This window comes from Rhinatrema bivittatum, chromosome 4 (genome assembly GCF_901001135.1).
Source record: "Rhinatrema bivittatum chromosome 4, aRhiBiv1.1, whole genome shotgun sequence".
Lineage (NCBI taxonomy): Eukaryota > Metazoa > Chordata > Amphibia > Gymnophiona > Rhinatrematidae > Rhinatrema > Rhinatrema bivittatum.
In genome coordinates this window covers 89,703,810-89,726,472 of record NC_042618.1, presented here as the reverse complement: position 1 = coordinate 89,726,472, position 22,663 = coordinate 89,703,810, and the positions used below count along the sequence as shown (strand labels likewise).

General features: G+C 41.9%; 1 protein-coding gene across 1 annotated transcript in view; it reads left to right on the top strand.

Annotated features, from left to right (window-relative positions):
- TOGARAM1 (TOG array regulator of axonemal microtubules 1) overlaps positions 1–22,663 on the top strand; it is a 221,371-nt gene that overhangs the window by 127,274 nt on the left and 71,434 nt on the right. Inside the window, exons 12-14 of the mRNA XM_029598475.1 lie at positions 10,288–10,393; positions 12,192–12,427; positions 13,465–13,623. Of these exons, the coding sequence (XP_029454335.1) occupies positions 10,288–10,393; positions 12,192–12,427; positions 13,465–13,623 (501 nt within the window). The remainder of the gene's footprint in view (positions 1–10,287; positions 10,394–12,191; positions 12,428–13,464; positions 13,624–22,663) is intronic.

Below are 22,663 nucleotides of genomic sequence, written 5' to 3'. Positions count from 1 at the left end.
CCAAAATTTATGATATGATGTGTCATCAAGCCTACCTTTCAAGTGTTAAAGTTGCTTAGGGTGTTTGGATAAAACAGGTGGTACTTTGCAGTACTCTATAATTAGATTGGCTGAAAAAGTGCCTGCTTGCTGCATTCTTCACAATCTTGTTGTCAGGAATGGGGTTCCAGTCAAAATTAACCCAGATCTCAAAAAGGATCCTTTGTACCATCCTACATGTGGCTGGAAAACAACAGAATGGCAGTCAGGTCCGCAGTGCCTTGATTACACATTACTTTGCCTGAAAGTGTTGCAAATATATGGGCAAGTATTAGACCTAGGGGGAGAGGGCATGATCCCAGAGTAGCCACTCTCGCTACTCTTACTTCTTTGTTGCTTTGCAGGACCCCACGTTCTTGTTCTTTCCTTTCATTGAAGGCTGGACCCTGAGTCATGCCCATGCTCAGGGAAATGAAAGTTTCCAGGATGGGAAAGGCCTCCTACTTTGGAGACTGATGTGGAAGTGTCAAGCACAGTGAGGCAAACCCCATGGCCTGATGCCATTCCTCCTGCTCTGCAGATTTGTTAACTTATACATGCCGTGATCTCTAAGTAGGATATAGCTGTTGTGTCTGATGCATGGCCAGCAGCTCAATCAGCCCACAGTAGAAAGGTAGGAGAGTAAAGTACAAGCCACAGGACCAAAAACTAAGTTTTGGCCCATGCAACAAGGGGGCTTTCTCTCTGGTAAATGCCTTCATTGTAGGTATTCTGTGATTAAATGGATGTGATCATTTGGAAAATAGAGGCTAAACTTCTAAGGCTTCTTCATCCATGCAAGATCGCCGCCACTCAGCTTGGTTTGCATACAGCCAGGATGGGCTAAAAGTCTTATAGGATCAAGTAGAGTACCAGAGGGGCTGCACATCACAGGGACAGGTAGAGCCAGTCTTGCTTTTGCTCTTCTGAATGCATGGACTTGTAGTTTGTATTTTCAGTTGCTGAATTAAGAAAATAAAAACACAAGGTCCAGCCATGCTGAGGGCCATAAGACTGGCTCTGCCTGTCTCTGATAATCTGGACCCATCAACTGACCCTGGCCTCAAGTCCAGAATGGGAACAAAGTAAGGCAGACTCTTATTAAGTGATCCTTCCTTTGGTGTATTGGCTTTCTAACAATGTTGCTTACAATCTGTGTGAAGTTTGCCAGTTTGTTTTTGGTAAAGGTTGCAGAAATTTAGGAGGTAAACAGGATGCTAATCCTGACAAGCATCTCCCAACGCTGGTAATTATTGGCTTCAAGCCCTACCTTGTTAGCATTTTCCACCAGAGATTATAATATCATTTAATTCACACTTTTCTTTCCCCCAGGCTTCCATATATGTAAGTTCCCCACACTATTAATTGCTACATTGTGAGGGGACAGCAAGGTTTTTGTTTTTTTTTACCCGGACTTTAAAGTCACCTGTAAACGATATAACAATCACCAAGTATGAGTTATCCTTGCTTTTATTACTAACTGCTATATATGAAGTCAACAGTAACAGCATCCATAATTACAGTCTTAGCACATGCACATCCTTCTTCAGTAACAAGGAGTGATCAAGCATTGTCCTTTACTTGGAGAAATCCAGTATTGCTCTTGGGAAATGCAGCCTAGTTAAAGAGAATGCCTTCTTACACCTGTACAAGGGAATCCAGCATCGTTCTTTTGATGATGTGAACAGACAGGAATTTTGACCTTGCTCAGGGGCTCTTCCACCTCTTTTACTAAAGTTAGTACTCTGATTTCTCTTATCCATTTACAGACATTGTGAGTGAAATATCAGGCCAAAGCTCTGTTCCTCCAAGTCATCATATTGTTTGTTTTATCTTGAAAGGATTACCCATTCACAGACATTTAGTGAATTAACAGTCCAGACCTCTGTTCCGCTAGATCAGTGGTATTCACTTTCAGTTCTCGAAGGCTGCAAATGGGTCAGATTTTAAGGATAGCCCTAATAAATATGCATAAGAGAGATTTGCATGTACATTGCCTTAGTTGTATGCAGATCTGTATGATGCATATTCATATGGACTATCCTGACAGCCTGACCCATTCATGGCCCTCAAGAATGGAAGTGAATACATCTGCCGTAGATCATCATCATTGTCCATTCTCTAAGTTCATAAATTGGCTGCTGCGTCCTCCATTTTACACAGTCATTTGTGAGGCTTAATAAATCCATAGGCATCAACAGGGATATGTTGAGATATTATTTTGATTACTGTACATGCAGCCCACTGATCCAAAGCATTTGGCCACATTCTAACAAGGGGTAGGATTATAACACTTCTAGAGGTTAATGGTCAAAAGCCATTTAGACTGGTGATTCAAAAGTTATCCATCTAAATGGCAAATTAGACATATTCAGCTACTTATCTGGCTAAATTATAGCCAGATAACTACTTATCTGACTATAATTTAGCTGGATATAAAAGGGGTATTTCAAGGGCATTTTGGGGGGGGTTGAGTTAGCCAGCTAACGTGGCCAAATATTACATATATCCAACTAGGTTAGCCGGCTAACTTTAGACCTGCTTCCAAGCAAGTCTAAAGCTATCCAGCCCTGTGTAGCCGGATAATGTGCTATTTAACTGGATATCTTTAAAGATATCTGGCTAAGTAGTGCTGTCAAAAATGAAAACCAATAAAATACATATAGCTGAAGCTAAAAGCAGCACTGGAAACATAAGCTTAATGTAAGCTTACGCTTCTAGTACTGTCTCTCAGAGCAGCGCAGAGGTGCCGGGAGTGGAACTAAGGTTCCCTTACTCCCGACATACTAATTTAAGGTATTGGGGGGGGATCAGGAAGGTCGAGGGAAGAGGGTGGGGGCACCGCCATATTGTAAACACTTGCAGGTAGGTGGCTGGAAGGGAAGGGGGCGTGCAGCCTGCTTTGATAATTTCCGATACACTGGGATGAGGGAGAGGGTGTCTTGTTTATATTTTAAGGAGTTGGTGGGGGTGAGGAGGGCACAGTCCGACAGGGCCTTTACAAGATATTTTTTTGTATGTGAGGGGGGATGGGGATGGAGATGGCCCGCTGTATGTATTTTATTGATTTTCATTTTTGACAGTGCTACTTAGCCAGATATCTTTGAAGATATCCAATTAAGAAGGACGTTATCTGGTCATATAAGGCTGGATAACTGTAGAACCTAACCGGCTATATTCAGACATAGGCTATTAGGTTTTAAAGTTATCCAGCTGCATGTAGCTGGATAACTTTAAGCAAGTATATTCAGAGGGTCGTTTATCTCGCTGAATATACAGGACAAGTTATCCAACTAACTTTAGCTGAATAACTTGTCCACTAAACAGCCTACTGAATATTGGCCTCCTAGAATTTTCTGGAAATCTATCAAATATGTATGACTGCCTCTTATATAATATTGTTTAGCAACACTTGCAGATACATATATATATATATAGTTTATAGGCACATCTTTGGCTATATATATTTTATATGCAAGAAGGTTCAGCATCTACTCTTGGTGATTTCTGTGATTACCTTGGGCTTCACAATTGCTCACATCTTAAACACTATAGACTTGATTCACTAACTGGTAGATTTTAAAAGTGCTACACGTGCCAAAGCCGGGAGAAATGCACGTGACTAGATTTTAAAAACAAAAAAAGTCCAAGCATATCTGCTGGTACACGCACAAATCAAATAGCTCAAAAAAGGGGGAGGGCATGGTCTGGGTGGGCCAAGTCTGTAACAAGAAGTCTGTGTGTAAGTATTTATGTACACAAGTGCACACTGGGCTCCCCTACCGTGTAACTTTACTTCTGCTATGGATGGCGTGTAAGTAATAAAATAACAAAAACTAAGCTAGTCAGCAGGGTTTTAAGAATCAGGCCTTAATTAGGCAACTGAGCCCAGCCAATCACCTGATTGATCAGGTTCCAATCCTAGCATTAAAACCATTAGCACAGGTATTAGCTCCTACAATCACTGCATTGATTAATAAATCCCTAAATGAAGGTTACCTACCTGAAATACTAAAAGAAGCCGTAATCAGACCAATACTAAAACAAAGTACAGTGACTCAAGCACTCTTAACAATTATAAACCCATCTCAAACTTGTCTTTCCTTGCAAAATTAATAGAAAAAATTGTGCAGAAGCAAGTAACGGAACATTTAGAAATAATGATATTCTTTATCCATCCCAATTCGGTTTTAGAAAAAATTTTAATGCAGAAGCACTTTTAATCTCTTTAACAGACACAATTTTAAAAGGATTTGATACTGGACAAAGATATATATATTAATACTTTTAGATTTATCCGCTGCATTCGATACGGTTAACCATTCCATATTACTTGAAAGAATGACTGAAATCGGCATTGAACAATTACCATTACAATGGTTTGTATCCTATCTCTCTGATCGATCATATAGAGTTAAAATTAATAATATCACATCAGACAAGATTAAACTAACACCTGGAGTCCCACAAGGATCAGCACTGTCGGTGACTCTCTTTAACTTCTATGTTTCCACTCTGCCACCTGCTAGCCGGACTCGGCCTTAACCACTTTGTGTATGCCGATGACATACAGATTTTAGTACCAATAAACAATTCAATTGAAAAAACATATAAATTAATCGCAATGTACCTAACAATAATTAGTTAACTTTAAGACAGATGAAACTTGTATTAAACATAAATAAAACAGAAATGATCCTATTAGAGAGAAAATATTCATCTGAGACACCACCTCCATTAGTATTAAATGACAACTCCAAAATCACGCCATCGGACAAAGTACGTGATCTAGGTATAATTATTGAACCGGATTTAAGTTTTAAAAAACACATATCAAAGAAAATTAAGGATGGGTATTTTAAACTACTGACATTAAGGCGACTAAAACCACTTTTAAAACAAAATGATTTTAGAACAATTATGCAGTCATTAATCTTTGCAAGTACCGATTACTGCAATTGTTCCTAAGCCTACCAGCATCAACAGTCAGGCCATTACAACTTTTACAAAATGGTGCCGCTAGAATACTGATGGGGAAAAAAGAAAAATGAGCATATAACACCAGTCTTAATAGCTCTACATTGGCTACCAATCGAGTCACGCATTCTTTTTAAAACGTTATGACCTTTACATAAAGTAATTTTTGGTGACCAAAATGACTGGTTGAATGCTACAATACGACTACACGCACCACAAAGAAACCTGAGATCAGCAAACAAAGGCCTTCTGACTCTACCTTCTGTTAATACGGCCAGACTAACATCGGTGCGAGAGAGAGCAATCTCATTAGTAGGCCCAAAACAATGGAATGAAATGCCACCTGAGCTAAGAATACAGTCAGATTTTAAAATTTTTAAACGGAATCTGAAAACCTGGTTGTTTACAACATGGCTGAGTGATCCTTTTACTAATCTTATTCTTTTATGCTGTTCTTATCTATTTTATATTGATTTTATCCACTTGTTTTGATTGAAAAATTTGTTTTATTGTATTGCTGTGTATACCCTTAAGTATTTAATATCCAAAGATGTATTTATTTTCTTAAATTGTAAACTGTTGTGAAAGTTTTTACTAAACGACAGTCTAGAAAACCTGCTAAATAAAATAAATAAATAAAATAATAGGGTAAAAGAGAGGCAAGTTAGCTAGGGGGTTTAGGAAGTTCTCTCCTTTACTGGGGCGAACTGGAAATGAACTGGGGAAACAGGTAATTGCGTCAGCATGTATATCTACTAAAATCTGCCCCCCCCCACACACACTTACACAATCGAGGCATATGCACACATCAATATAAAGTCTTGTGCACATGTACGTGCGTATAACTGATTTTATAACAGGCGCATGTATATACGCATATGTTATAAAATTGCCGCATTCATGTGCTCGAGCTGGAAAACATGCCACACTTACGCAAGCGCACAGGTCTTAAAATTCACCTCTAAGATTTTTCCCTATAGACATTGATTGGAAAAAAAAGTTTTAGTGAATCAGGCCCTCGAGTATGAATTAGTGGGTTACTTTTATCTGGTATTTATATCCCTTTATGACATGAAAGATCTCAAAGACTACCTCTCCAGGTGTGTGGGGCTACAAAATGGAGTTCTTGTCCACTGCACAGGTAGGTACTCTAAACTGCTCAAGGTTACAGTGCAAGATGTACAGGGAGGTGAGATCCACATGGAGTGGAGGAAACAGGGAAAGCCCTTCCATCACTGGACATATGCTGAATAGCATAGGTGCTGGCATGAGTCACCCTCAGGCAGAATGTTATAAGGACTCTTGCCAGCACTTACATTTCTTCCAGTCTACACAACGCTCTCTGAAGAAGACAGTATTCAAACAGACTGAGAAAATCAATGGATAGGAGCTAAGCTGTAAGAGTCCTGTCAGGAAGATTCGCACTTAAGGATAAGGGGTGGGGGCAATAAGGTCAGTAGCCTAGTTCCCAAAGGGCTCACAAACTAAGTCTCCTGTCAGTGCTAACAGCGTATATTTTATTTATTTTATTTATTTATTTATCATTTTTTATATACCGATAGCCATATGCACATCGTACCAGTTTACAAGGAACAGGCAGCAGGCCAGAAAAAGGCATAGCCGTTACATAGAACGCATAAGTGTAACATTCGAAAATAGATGATTCAACATAGGCGATATATTAAATTAACATTAAAGCAAAATTAACAAACTGGTAAAATAGCATTCAAATAACATATGAAAGTATTTAACTTGGTCTTGTAATACTACATTGACTGAAATGCAGGCTGGGGTAGGCTGCTGTAATACATTCAGGAGAAAAAGAATTAGGGGCATTTCCAGAGAGAGGTTGGAAAAAAGGGAGCGGAGGTATGGGGGGACCGTTTAGGTAAAGGCCTGTTGAAAGAGCCATGTTTTTAGTGGTTTTTTAAATTTGGGTGTGAAAGTTTCTGTTCGGAGATCGTGGGGCATGGAGTTCCATAAGGTTGGACCGGCTAGAGAAAAAGCTCTTTTCATTGTAGAAGCTTAATTTAGTGAGTCTAGGGGAGGGTAGGTGTAGGGTACCTTGGTGGATGGTGTGAGTCGGTCTATTGGAGGTGTGGATTTGGAAAGGTTGTTTGAGCCAGTGTGTGTTGTCATTAATTATGGATTTGTGTATGAGGGAAAGGGATTTGTATTGTATTCTTGAGTTGATGGGGAGCCAGTGGAGATCTTTCAAAATGGGGGTAATGTGGTCTCTTTTGTGTGTATTTGATAGGATTCGGGCTGTGGCGTTCTGCAGGAGTTGTAGAGGCTTGGTGATAAAGGCGGGGAGGCCTAGGAGCATTTTGCACAGAAAGGCCAAGCTGATAGCTCTAAGTGAGGGGGTTACAGCCAGGAAACCCTGAGGCTAGGAGAGAGGGGAATGGAAAGGAGGAGGAGAGTTTTTAAAGCAGTCCAGCCATTCTCTCCCCCCCCCCAAAAAAAAAGCAAACAACTAGATATACAGCCAAAAACTTGGTACATTTTTCAACAGTGGTGACAATAAGAAACCTAAAACAGTAGGCATAGTGAAAGCGATCAGTTAAAATCAACATATTAACAACTATTTCTTGCCTTTTAAATTCAGATCAAGCAATCACACCCAGGAACACACATCAGACAGAAGTGGCAATGCAGCAGAATACTGTGAAAACCCCAGAAAACTCTGATGTCAACAGTCCAAACACAACTACAGCAGAGGCTCAGGGGTTGAAAGATTTCAGTAGCTTACAGTCCATAGATCTGTAAATCCAGAGGCCTCAGACAGCCAAGGACTGTGCCCTGACAGCAACGGAAGAGAAAGCATAGAAAATGGAGGGATCACAGGCATGTAGAGGTCACCACACATACAGGCCGATACTGTAAAAAGTGCAGGAGAGCCGGTGCTCCGTGTTGAGCGCCAACTCTCCTGACGCACACCCAGGCACCTCCACTGGGTGTTCGATTCTCTATTTAAATGAGGTGTCGTGCTAATGAGGCGCTAGGGTCATTAACGCATTTCTAGCACCTCCTTATTAGCGGTAGAGGTGGCTGTCAGCGGGTGTGACAACCGACGCTCAGTTTTACCGGTGTCTGTTTTTGAACCCGCTGACAGCCATGGGTTAGTAAAACGGACATTGGTAAAATTGAGCATCCGTTTTTCTAACCCACTGACCATAAGAACATGCCATACTGGGTCAGACCAAAGGTCCATCAAGCCCAGAATCCTGTTTCCAATAGTGGCCAATCCAGGCCATAAGAACCTGGCAAGTACCCCAAAAACTAAGTCTATTTCATGTTACCGTTGCTAGTAATAGCAGTGGCTATTTTCTAAGTCAACTTCATTAATAGCAGGTAATGGACTTCTCCTCCAAGAACTTATCCAATCCTTTTTTAAACACAGCTATACTAACTGCACTAACCACATCTTCTGGCAACAAATTCCAGAGTTTAATTGTGTGTTGAGTGAAGAAGAACTTTCTCCGATTAGTTTTAAATGTGCCACATGCTAACTTCATGGAGTGCCCCCTAGTCTTTCTATTATCTGAAAGACTAAATAACCAATTCACATCTACCCATTCTAGACCTCTCATGATTTTAAACACATCTATCATATCCCCCCTCAGCCGTCTCTTCTCCAAGCTGAAAAGTCCTAACCTCTTTAGTCTTTCCTCATAGGGGAGCTGTTCCATTCCCCTTATCATTTTGGTAGCCCTTCTCTGTACCTTCTCCATCGCAATTATATCTTTTTTGAGATGCGGCGACCAGAATTGTACACGGTATTCAAGGTGCGGTCTCACCATGGAGCGATACAGAGGCATTATGACATTTTCCGTTTTATTCACCATTCCCTTTCTAATAATTCCCAACATTCTGTTTGCTTTTTTGACTGCCGCAGCACACTGAACCGACGATTTCAATGTGTTATCCACTATGACGCCTAGATCTCTTTCTTGGGTGGTAGCACCTAATATGGAACCTAACATTGTGTAACTATAGCATGGGTTATTTTTCCCTATATGCATCACCTTGCACTTATCCACTCTAAATTTCATCTGCCATTTCGATGCTCAGCGGGCAGATTTTTCTTTTTTTAATTTTTGGTTCCTCTGACTTAATATCGCTAGGATATTAAGTTGGAGGGTGTACAGAAAAGCAGTATTTTCTGCTTTTCTGTACAATTTTCTGGGTTGCTTAGATTTTAATGCCTGCCCTTGGGCAGGCATTAATTACTTTCAGTATCCCAAGCAGGCGTTAATTACTTTCAGTATCCCAAGCATGTGATGAGCGCTGTTAGTTTTGGGTTTTTTTTTGGGGGGGGGGGGTTTGGCCACACGTTTTCAACACGCTATTACCCCTTACAGTATATGGGGTAATAGATGCGCTTCGAAAGCATGCGGCCAAACGGGTGCTAAATGGTGCGCTCAGCTGAGCGCACCGTACTGTATCGGCCTGATAGTCACTGTTGGAAAATGAGGCAAGGCCAAACTGAAGAAGTATCCAGGTCTAGCAGCAGCTTCCCCCATGACATTTGTGCTGAGGATATCCTCCAGGGCATGAGTTGGGTTGGGCATGGCTGTTCTCCATTCCATGAGCAAGTGGGTATTTATGATGGCAGCCTTGTTCTTAAGTAACAATTCATGTATTTTTTGCCATATTGAGGGTGGGAAATTTTCAGTCAATTTATGCAAGTAAAAAATTTTTACTTGTGGAAATCACTTTGAATACTGCTTTCATAGGTTTCTGGGGGAAGGGAGAGAAACGAACTGAGCATGTTCATGGTGCAATAGGTGCTAAATTCCATAATGCAAGGGAAAGGTATGCAGTGCAATGTAAATTATACAACAGTCCACTGTGATTTAGCACGACAGCTCCCCTCTGCATAAATATATTTTGTTAATATGGAGTTACTCTTTGTACATTGGTGCGTGCTGTCTTTCTTAATGCATGTTACTGGACCTGTTTTAGCGCAGCTTAGTAAGTAGTTATCCAAATAGCTTTTCATACAATGTCAATTGGATTACATATCTGTCTAAAATTTTGAGACATCAAAAGTATGGAAATAGTTGTGTTTAATTGCATTTTTATGATTCCATTGCCTCCCATAGCTCAAAAAATTACAGTCAAAGTAGAAGGCTACTCTTTGTATTTTAAATTCACCTTGTATAGTAAAAAGGTGCTATTTCAGAATGTACAATTAACATTAACATTTTTGTTTATCTGTCATGTTATATAGAATTAGAAGAAAGTATATTATAGTGTATATAGTTTAATATTTTTTCCATTATGTAGGGAGAAAAAAATTGAAGGACTGAATTTCATTAGATGTCTTTCCGCTTACCATTCTGATGTGATAACTGCGAAACTCCATGAAACAAATCTTGCGGTCATTCAAGAGGTTACTTTTCACTTATTCAATTTTTGATGTTGTTGAATTTCAAATCCTGTTTGTGATTTTTCAGCCCATTTCAAGTACAAAATATTAATTACCTCTGAAATGTGATATAACTTTGTTACTCAGTTGTTCAAGAGACAATATTGGCTAAATAAAAAGGTGATTTGAGGCATCTGGTAGAACTGATGCTTTCATGACAGTTTATAAAGGGTCATTTTTAAAGTGAATTTGGGGCTTGCAGTCCCATGAGTCTGTTGTACTAGCAGAACTGCAAGCACATTTTCAAAGGGGAACCTGTTTAGCACGACTGAGCTTTACCCTACTTGTGCTAATTATAATTCTGGAAAAGAGCCAGTTTTAGAGTCTGGCTAAACCTTCTTCCCTCAAATGTCTTCTTTTCTCTCGTACCTTTATATATATTTTTTTAGGAAGAGAAAGATTTGTATTCAGAATTATTTAAAATTCTTTTATTAGTAACAATATGAAAATTATTACAAGTTAATTATAAATTTTTATAAGCATAATTTTTATAGTAATCATAATTTTGCGCTCAGCTATAAGTATTATTAAAAAGCACAAAAGCAATATCCCAAAAATCAGTTCTCTTATTCATTTAGCCTGGGGAGAAGGTAAGGAGTACCACGTAATAACGTAGTCACATGCCTCAGCAAATATGCTAGCCTTCCCCAAAATTCTCAGGCTTTCTCTACCTCCTTATATACCTGATTTTTACAATATCTTGAGTGTAATAAATCCTTGCTCCATGACGCCAGGATACATATTTTTCCTTTGTCTCATTACTCATTTACTCCTACCCTTACATCCCTCTTGATTATATTTTTATCATATATTTTCCAATTTCCCCTTTTTCCCTTTGTGCAGTGATACAAAAGTTCACAGTGAACTATAAATGCCATCATGTATTGGCATGCGTATATTTTATTTCCCCCAATCCCTTACATCAACTACGTCAGCATCTGCCTCCCCCTTTGGAATTCTCACTTCTGTCTTGTCAAAAATAAATCATCTGTCGGGGTCTGCACCGGGGTCCTCCGCATAGCTAAGTTCCTGCCTTTTGCAATGCCACCCAAAGGAAACAATGAATATTGCTCGTCACTTCTGTTTTCCTTTCTACCCACAAGTTTCCTTTCCTCATATATCTCAAAATAGTATCTGCAGAAACAGGCACCAGGGTGAGAGCAGGGCAAGGGTAAAACGTTAATACTTTCCAAGATTCAGGCTCTCCAGGTGTATCTAGATATTCTATTAGATACATAAACCCCATGCAAGGCTTCCCTTTGAAAGTCCAGTTGGCTGCAGATGAGCAGATTAAATGTACCTGTGGAAAGTTTGTGTAGTGCTTTTAAAATGAAAGGCTTGCACAATTTCCCTCTGCTGCCCCTTTTTTGACACAGGCAAAAGTACAGTAGTGAATAGTGGTAGGAACTTTTATCTATGGTGAGGGAGGGAGTAACTTTCAGAGTGGCTTTTTATGTGAGTTCTTATGGCCTGGTTTTGCCTCAGTTGGAAACAGGATACTGGGCTTGATGGACCCTTGGTCTGACCCAGTATGGCATGTTCATATGTTCTTAAGTGTTTTCCTGCCTAAAAAGCTTTGAAAATTAATCTCATAAGGTATTTACCATTACTATTTACACTTTGAACTTCAAATTCAATTACTGACAATTAATGGAAAATTTGAGAAACGTCTTGTTCTGAAATGCCAAATAACTGTTTTTTAATCTGTAAGAAGTAAGTGTCTGATATCAGTGCAAGCCTTTTTTGTTTTCCGCCCTTCCAGGTGAAGAACTTGCGGTCTGGCGTTTCACGGGCTGCAGTGGTCTGTCTGGGGGATATGTTCACCCATCTAAAAAAAAACATGGATCAGGAATTAGATAATACTGTGAAAGTCCTTTTGCATAAAGCTAGCGAATCCAACACATTCATCAGAGAAGACGTGGACAAGGCTTTGAATGCGATGGTTCAGAATGTAACTCCGGGCCGTACACTTTGTGCTCTCATAAATGGAGGACTCAGGTGACTGCTGGTAATAAGGGAAATAAGAAAAGGTGAAACAGGACAGAACCAACTAGTTGAATTTAAATTGTGAATTGTGAGGGGTTTACCACTTTTTTTCCTCTCACTAAGAAAAGCAAAACATTTCACACACTGTTTCAGTTTTGCTTATCTGTCTGGCGGAAGCTGAGAATAATGTGCAAGTAACGTTCATATCCGCTGGGGGAAGGGAGGCCCATGGTTACACAATAGTGATGCACACATACTGGGTTGCAAAGGTTGCTGCAGCCAGCTTCCTACTGAGGACTGTTGCATTGATGGCTGAATTATGGAGGGAGAAGGCTGGGTCCTACTAGGGGAAAATGTGGTGGTCATGAATGAAAGCACATGGAACCTCAGCTTCGGACCTCTCACTCTCTAATATGGCAGTGAACCAGGGCTGGGGTAACTTCTAACTTGCCTAGAAACCCAAATGTGGATGAAAACAGGCCAGGCCTCTCTTCCTCTCAAAAAAAGTTGCCAGTGTGTCTTTTTTACTTTTTGGGGAATCTGATAGTTTGATTTGCTATGTTCCATTTTAAAATTAAAGCCATTTTAAAAATGTAGATAGGTCTCAGGTACATTTGTTTGAGAGGCACATGAAGCAGAATAACATTTTGTATGTTGTAATCTCACACAGGTTATACTAGATTTGGGGGATTTTTAATTAGTTTTATTGTTTAGCATTTGAAACATAAAATTGTAAGCCCCATCTGTGATATGTTTGGAGAAAGTTTTGGTAAAAGCCTTGCTTGAGTGTTGCAGGAATGGTTTTCTTCAGTGGCTAAAGTTATCATCACTGACCATTTGCCCTGGCTCAGCTGCTGCTTCTTAGGTTTTGAAGCCAGGTTGGGCCAGTTGGCTTTGCTGTAGCCCATTGTATTATCTGAGATGCCATTTTCACTAGTGTGGAACAGTGAGACAGCAGGGTAGTATTCAGTACAGTGCTTTAAGTGCTACCTGGAAGTACAAAAATGATAAATTAATGAATCTTGCCTTTTCTTTGTTGTCTTTCACAGTCATTTACACACAGCAGTAAGAAAATGCACAGCTCAACACTTATCAGATGTAGTGGAGCGAATGGGACCAGGCCGTATATTGTCTGGAATTAAAGATGTAACTGACCGAGCTTTACCAGCTGTAATTAAGTTTGCAATGGATGGTTCACAAGAAACAAGGTAAATATTTATTATATTGCTTAACTAAAATAACTGTGATTATTCCCAGCCTTTTCATGCCCTAGCGTCGTCTTTGTATTTGTACTCTATTACTTTGATGGTTCACTAGTGTAGGCTGAGTAAGCTACCAGGAGAAAATGTACAAGCACCTCTTTTACACCAATGCATTAATAAAATCCTGTTTCCTCTACCTTTCAATTTACACTGTTCAGAAAGACAGGTGCACTGCTAAATATATCTTTCAGTCTCCCTTGTTTAAATGAGACTGAGAAACTGACTTCAAACATTTCTGTTCTGTAGGGGGCGAGAGTACCCAGTAGAAACTGTTGGGTTCCCAGCTCGTCACTGGCTCTCTGTGACCTTAGAAAATCATTTTTATCTCCCATAAATAAGTACATTTAGGCACTGGGAGATAAATGACTACCTAATAAATTTGCATGTAATCTGATTGCAGTCAGGTTTCAGTAATTTGCATATGAATTAGTCTGCAATTCTGAATAGTTTCCAACATGCTTTTAACTATTTATGAAACAGAATTATGACCTTCTCAAAGATTCTCTATTCAGGTCTGCTCTAACTGGAAGTAGCAGCACTTGAGAACACTTTTCATAATGATGACTTGATAAGATTGCAAGGGAGTCATTGTGAAGGAACAGAGTAAGGTCAAAAATGTTATTTGGAAACCAACTCAGCAGTGAATTAAAACCAAACAGTAAACAATGAAATTTATTACATGCTTACATTGGAATCCCAAAGCATGACACAAAATACAAAGCATAACAAGAAAATCAATATTTAACAAAGCACCAAACCATAAAATACAGTAAGATGAATGTTTAATACAAACAATAAGTCAAAATACTAAATCATCAGAGTATGAACATAATACACCAAGTGTTTAAAATCATGAGAGGTCTAGAACGGGTAGATATGAATCGGTTTTTTACTCTTTCGGATAATAGAAAGACTAGGGGGCACTCCATGAAGTTAGCAGGGGGCACATTTAAAACTAATCAGAGAAAGTTCTTTTTCACTCAACGCACAATTAAACTCTAGAATTTGTTGCCAGAAGATGTGGTTAGTGCAGTTAGTATAGCTGTGTTTAAAAAAGGATTGGATAAGTTCTTGGAGGAGAAGTCCATTACCTGCTATTAATTAAGTTGACTTAGATAATAACCACCGCTATTACTAGCAATGGTAACATGGAATATATTTAGTTTTTGGGTACTTGCCAGGTTCTTATGGCCTGGATTGGCCACTGTTGGAAACAGGATGCTGGGCTTGATGGACCCTTGGTCTGACCCAGTATGGCATGTTCTTATGTAAAAATTAGAATCAAAATTACACAACCCGCTAAGGTCAGGAAAACTACTAAATTAAATAAATACAATTAGATTAAATTAATGGAAATACAGGGACTTAAATAGGTTGCAAAGTCTTGTTTAAATAACCAAGTCTTGGTACTTTGTTTAAACTTACCAATATCATTTGAGTGCCTGACATCAGCAGGAAGAATGTTTAAAAAAAAAATTAAAAAGCTTGATTCCTTGTACAAGTCAGACATGCATTTTTGAAGAACAGAATTGTAAGAAAAGCAACATCTGACACTCTTAACTATCCGGAGGTACACAGCTTTAAACCCAGCAATATGTTTTTAAATTTAATGTTGTCAATAAACAAAAGGGGACCAGCTAATAAAATAATTTTCCAAAGTAAGCTATATGTGTCTTATAAAATGTGTTTTTAATGTTGAGTGCTGGTTTCATGTAATCATTTGTTTGCCCAAACTAGGCATATTCATTTTTAAATATAAACATTTACCAGCTCTTCCTCTACCACCCATGTTTGGCTGATAGTGTTGCTCTCTTGAGTCTCATCTTTTTTTTTTTTTTTTTTAAGTTTTTTATAATGCATTTTAAAATCAATTCAAAATGTATAAATATGCACTTATATTTCTCTTTTGTGATTTCTTGCTCTCTTATAAGAGTCTCTCATTTTGTGATATGACCCACTATTTGCCAAAATCACCCTCTTCTGAGCTTTTCCATAGCTTTTTGTTCATTTTTTGTAGTTTTCCCTCTGTGGGTTACTCCACTCTGTTTTCCAAAATTATCCAGCAAGAATCACCTCGAGGTCTGTCTGTTCGTGAATCAGGTGGACACGTTGGATGGTGTGTTTCTTCTATTAAAAAAAAAAAAAAAAAAGAAACCTAAAAAAAAACCTCATAGGCTTTGTGCGTGTTCCATAAATTTATCTCCTGATGATTAATCTGAGGAATCTTGGAAAGTCAATTCTTTTTGGTCGCCTTCTAGGTTGCATCCAGATGTAGATATTGCTGAAACAGTAATCATTTTCGTGTCTCAAAAATGTTTGGTGTTTATACTTGCGAAGATCATTGCTCTATAGCTTCTCAGAGAGAGGAGTTGGTTTAAATTGAATATGCCATTCCTGAACATAACCAGATCAGTCCAGACAAGTGGGTTTTGCCTCCCTACCAGCAGATGGAGTCAGAGAAACAAAACTTTGAGGCACTATTACATAACAGAGAGTGCCACCTCTGACTCCAGCAGATGGTAGAAGTGCAACCCTGCAGTCTGAGATTAAGAAAAAGAAAGAGAGAAATTGAAGTAGGAGAATTTGGAGGAAGCTCCCTGAGGTGTTAAGCTCCTTGGTGGACCATCCCTCAGGTTGAGCCAAGCATCCAGAGGGGTTGGGAACCCCTGCCTTGTGCTCACCGCATTGTGCTGGGGACCCTGAAAGCTAGGGGACTGTTTCCCTCAGGGCCTCTGAGTACCCCTGTGTGGGGTTTTTTTTTTTTTTTGTTTTTGCATTTGTATCTGTGATTTTAAAGTTAAGAAAAAGAAAGGAGCAGAAACGCAGACAGCTGGTTGCTGAGGGGGGGGGGTGGAAGGTACGTCCATGAGGCTGCGAGGACTGCAGTCTTCAGCAAGCAGAAGGTAACTACTGCACCAGTCCACATGTGTTCCGAGGGACTTGGGGGGGTGGCAATAACAGCCAGGCCTTATAGCGGAGGAGGCGTGGCAGCAGTTGATGCGGCCGCGTTTCTTTCCTGCACATCTCTGGGGGCTGTGCTGAGGCCGAGAGCAGTGGTCTTTTCTGCGACAGTGCCAGGCTGATTTTTCTGTGCTGTGGGAAACGGCACAGTGTGGTTAAGGAAAAAAAAGTGCGCCAGAGCAGCGATTGAGACCGCAGCGGTGTTTGCAGGCCACAGGGCAGCCATCTGCAGGAGCACATGGTATGATGCCTGAACCGCGCAGAGAAGTGTGCTGCACATGTGGGCTGGAGTCTACACGCTTGAATTTTAGATTCCTCTGTCCTGGTTGCACTTCGGGAGAGGAGGACTCCTCAGCAGGAGCGCACTGGGGAAGCAGATTTCCTGCCCTTCGGGGGAGACATTGGTGTCGGTGGCCAAGGGGTCCGGGGGGCCCCACGAGGCAGCTGGGTTCGCAGAGGGCCGCTGTTATGGTTTCGAGGTGTTGGAGTTGATTCTTGGGCACTGTGGTGATAGCCACTCCCATGGGGAGGAGCCCCGTGAGAAACCGCAGTACTAGGCTAGGCTCTATACACGCAGACACAGAGAATTTGCATTTATTATACAGCTTGGTGGTACTGCCCGGGGAACGGGCAGCAGTGAGGTAACCAGTAGCAGTAGTCCAGGGGTCCTCAGCAGAGGAGACCATTCCCACACTCGAGTAGATAATAGGCAGCGCAGGGTAGCAGAGGAAGGTCCCGGATGCAGACTTTCGAGTGCTGAAGCTGTATGTGAGACAGACTGAAGGGTTAGTACTCACTGGAGTAGATAGCTGTATTGATGAAGATCCTGGCAGGCAGAAGTAGTTCCGATGCACGCACCAGAGTAGGGAGAGCAGGCCCTCGAGGAGCGAGTACCCGGTATCCCAGATAGGTACCTGAAAGAGAGCATGAGGGCCCCCGAGGAGCGGGTACCCAGGTTAGCGAAGAATTACCCCAAAGGGCAGAGAGAGCTGCCCTTTGGGAAGCGGCAGAGCAGCTTAGACCGGAGGCAGTCCAATCCAATCCTTGCTAACTCAGTTTGTTAGCAAACGAAGGGCAGGCTAAATACCAGGATGTGATGACGTCACCCGGAGGGGATGCCCCCGAGGTTCCCGCCATGACATGGATAAAGACGTGGGTGGCGTGCGCATGCGCACCCTAGGAGGCCCTCAGGTTAATCATGGTGAACACAGTCACCGTTGCCATTCCGGGGACGCTGGGGAGAGCGGCATGAAGACACGGCAGCAGCCATCTTCCCAAGGCTTGAGGCACAGAAGTCGAAGCCGTCTGAGACCAACGGACACAACAGCCGCAGGAGTCCTTTTTAACTAGGGAACCCAGAGATTCCCCTCCACTGTTTTCTCCTGTGGTTCAGGGGGACTTTGATGAGGGGGGGACGCCGACGACAGTCGAGCAGGGGATGGATGGCCCTGATGGATTTTTGCCGAAATTTATCCTCTTGATGCATAAAGCCTTCCTGAAAAGGAAGAGGGCGAAGGGGAAGCATCAAGAGTCAGGCCTCTCCTATCTGCGCCGCAGGTGGGTCTGGGGACTACTGTATCATCTGGGACTGCGTCAGGCGGAGTCGGAAGTGGACCCCATGGATGGGGGGGGATTCAAGTATGATCCGCAGGATGTCTGTTTGGACCACCAGGGGGTGGTTCCAGAAGCTGAGGTGACTGTGGACCCAGATGTAGCTAAGGACGACCCGGATCTGGATAAAAGATCGGAGGGGGACGGTAATAACATAAGAAATTGCCATACTGGGTCAGACCAAGGGTCCATCAAGCCCAGCATCCTGTTTCCAACAGTGGCCAATCCAGCCTAGAAGTACCTGGCAAGTACCCAAAAACTAAGTATATTGCACACTACTGATGTTAGTAATAACAGCGGCTATTTTCTAAGTCAGCTTAATTAATAGCAGGTAATGGACTTCTCCTCCAAGAACTTATTCAAACCATTTTTAAACCCAGCTACACTAACTGCACTAACCACATCCCCTGGCAACAAATTCCAGAGTTTAATTGTGCATTGAATGAGAGAGAATTTTCTCCGATTAGTTTTAAATGTGCTACCTGCTAACTTCATGGACTGCCCCTAGTCCTTCTTTTATCCGAAAGAGTAAATAACTGATTCACATTTACCCATTCTAGACCTCTCATGATTTTAAAGACCTCCATCATATCCCCCCTCAGCTGTCTCTTCTCCAAGTTAAACAGCCCTAAACTCTTTAGTCTTTCCTTATAAGGGAGCAGTTCTATCCCTTTTATCATTTTGGTCGCCCTTCTCTGTACCTTCTCCATCGCAACTATATATATCTTGAGATGCAGCGACCAGAATTGTACACAGTATTCAAGGTGTGGTCTCACCATGGCATGATATAGAGACATTATGACATCCTCCGTTTTATTCACCATTCCCTTTCTAATAATTCCTAACATTCTGGTGCTTTTTTGACTGCCACGCACACTGAACCGACAATTTGAAAGTATTATACACTATGACACCTAGATCTCTTGTGGGCGGTAGCTCCTAATATGGAACCTAACATTGTGTAATTGTAGCATGGGTATGTTTCCCTATATGCATCACCTTGTACTTATCCACATTAAATTTCATCTGCCATTTGGATGCCATTTTCCAGTCTCACAAGGTCTTCCTGCAATTTGTCACAATCCGCTTGGGATTTAACTACTCTGAATAATTTTGTATCTGCAAATTTGATTACCTCACTCGTCGTATTTCTTTCCAGATCATTTATAAATATATTTAAAAGCACAGGTCCCAATAGAGATTCCTGAGGCACTCCACTGCCCACTCCCCTCCACTAAGAAAATTGTCCATTTAATCCTGCTCTTTGTTTCCTGTCTTTTAGCCAGTTTGTAATCCAAGAAAGAACACCGCCACCTATCCCATGACTTTTTGCTTTTCCTAGAAGCTTCTCATGAGGAACTTTGTGAAATGCCTTCTGAAAATCCAAATACACTACATCTACTGGTTCACCTTTGTCTACATGTTTATTAACTCCTTCAAAAAAGTGAAGCAGATTTGTGAGGCAAGACTTGTCTTGGGTAAAGCCATGCTGACTTTCTTCCATTAAACCATGCCTTTCTATATGTTTTGTGAGTTTGATATTTAGAACAATTTCCACTATTTTTCCTGGCACTGAACTCAGGCTCACTCGTCTGTAGTTTCCCGGATCGCCCCTGGAGCCCTTTTTAAATATTGAGGTTACATTAGCCACCCTCCAATCTTCAGGTACAATGGATGATTTTAATGATAAGTTACAAATTTTTACTAATAGATCTGAAATTTCATTTTTTAGTTCCTTCAGAACAGATGGTATACACCACAGGGTTCTGAAGGATTCCGATTTGGATGTACCACCAGAAGTTTCTTTGTTTCGCAGTGCTGGATCAGCATTTTCAGTTTTGGGCCCTTCCTTTTGGACTGGCGACGGTGCCATGAACCTTCACCAAGATGATGATAATGGTGGCTGTGGCCCTATGCACGGAAGGAGTTCTGGTTCATCCGTACCTAGACGATTGACTCATTGGAGCAAAGTCAGAGGAGGAGCACGAGAGGTAGCTTCAGTGGGTGATGAACACCTTGCAATCACTAGGTTGGGTCATAAATATGTCAAAAGAGCCATCTGGTTCCGACCCAATCCTTGGAGTATCTGGGGGCTCTATTCGATAATAGGAAGGGCAGGGTGTTCTTGTCAGAAGACCGAGTGAGGAGGTTGCAGGCACAGATAACCCGCCTGGTTTGTCTTACATTGCCAACAGCTTCGGATTACTTTCAAGTGCTCGATTCCATGGCATCCATGTTAGATTCGATTCCATGGGCATTTGCACACGAGGCCTCTGCAGCGCCCTCTGTTGTCCAGAAGGGACCCATTATCGGGTCAGTATCATCTGCTGTTGCCCCTGCTGCAAGAATTTAGTCTCTGTTGGTGACTGTCTCAGCGCAATCTGATGAAAGGAATGGACCTAAAACCCCCGGCCTGGGTGGTGGTCATGGATGCAGGTTCGCGTGTTTTCGGACAATGCGACAACGGCGTACATCAACCGTCAAGGTGGGACAATGGGCGATAGCTCTGGAGGCATGGTGTGTTTTCATGTGGGCAGAGTGCAGTCTCGAGGGCATAGTGGCCTCGCATGTCACAGGAGTGGAAAACATACAGGCAGACTTCCTCAGCAGGCAGCAGCTGGACCTGGGGGAATGGGAGCTTTCCCTCTAGGCTTGGAACCGCATTTGTGCCTGGTGGGGTGTTCCCCAACTGGGCCTCATGGTGACATGGTTCAACGCAAAGACAGAGAGGTTTCTCAGTCGCAGAAGAGAGGTCTGTTCGGTGGGCCTGAATGCACTAGTGTGCCCTTGGCTGTCAGGGATCCTGCTGTACATGTTTCCTCCTTGGCCTCTGATCGGTCAAATTCTGAGGTGTATAGAGGCGCATCCCAGTTCCATGGTGTTGATAGTGCCCAAGTGGCCGTGGTGTCCATGTTTTGCAGATCTGGTGCAACTGGCGGTGGTCTGATCTCTTCAACTGGCTCATCTACCAAAGTTGCTGCGTCAGGGGCCCATATTTTCGGATCGAGAGGATCACTTTTATCTCGCGGCTTGGCTTTTGAGAGGTGGCAGCTATGCCTGGAAGGTTATTCGGAGCAGGTTATCTCCACGTTTCTCCAGGCTCATCAACCTGCCACTTTGGTGTATATTCAGTTCTGGAGGGCGTTTGAGTCTTGGTGACTTCGGAGACAGATGCAACCCCTGTCAGTGGAGGTTTCTCTCATCTTGGAATTTGTGCAGCAGGGCTTGTCTAAGGGTCTCACCTATAGTACTATTCGCGTTCAGGTGTCAGCTTTGGGCTCTCTTAGGGGCAAATGGCGAGGCAGGTTTTTGGCCTCGCATCCAGATGTGGTTCATTTCTTAAGAAGTCGAGCATTTTCAACTTACGGTCCAGAAGTTATGCCCAGTTTGGAGCCTTAATTTGTCTTGCAAGTTTTGTGTGGGGCTCTGTTTGAGCCTTTGAGGAAAGCGACACTGAAGGCTTTGACTCTGAAGGCAATGTTCCTGGTGGCCTTCTGTTAGGCCAGACAGGTTTCGGAGTTATGGGTTCTGTCTTGCAAGAATCACTTTCTGTGGATTTCCCATGACTGGGTTTCCTTGTGGACAGTCTGCTCTTTTTGGTCTAAGGTGGTGGTGTCCTTTCATGTTAATCGGTAGACCTTTCGGCTTTTCCGGAGTGGTCTAAGGATTCTCCTAGGGGCAGGGACCTGCATCTTTTGGATATAAGGAGAACTCTGTTGCGTTATCTGGAGCTGTCGAATAGTTCCGGCACTCTGATCACCTTTTTGTCCTGTATGGGGGCAGGAAGAAGGGAGAGATCTGTAAAGCTACCATTTCCCATTGGTTGAAAGCGGCTATTTGCACAGCCTCTATTTATAAGGACCATCAAGTTCCAGTGGGGCTGAAGGTGCACTCCACAAGATTGCTAGCCACTTCCTGGGCAGAATCAGTTGCTGTTGCCTCAGGAGATTTGTATTGCTGTGGTGTGGTCCTAGTTGCATGCTTTCACCAGTCATTACCACATGGACATGAAGGGCGCAGGAAGATGCGTTCTTTGGCGAGAGTATTCTGAGTGCGGGTCTTTCGGGTTCCCGCCTAGTCTAAGGGTGCTTTGGTACATCCCACTTGTCTGGACTGATCTGGGTAGGTTCAGGAAAGGAAAATTTGTTCTTACCTGCTAATTTTCGTTCCTGTAATACCACAGATCAGTCCAGAGACCCATCCCATCACTGCCGAAAGACTGTTTACTAACTGGTGGGTCAAGTTGGTATTTGGGCAGTTGCTGATCATGGGTTTGGGTTTTTCAGATTTAGTTTTTGGGAGTATTTTGGGCTCCGGTTTTTTCCAACCTCTAGTTTTCCCTATTAGCCCGAAAAAGGGGTTTTGGGGTTACATCTTGGCTTGGGTACATGTCAATACTGAGTGGAATGCAGGT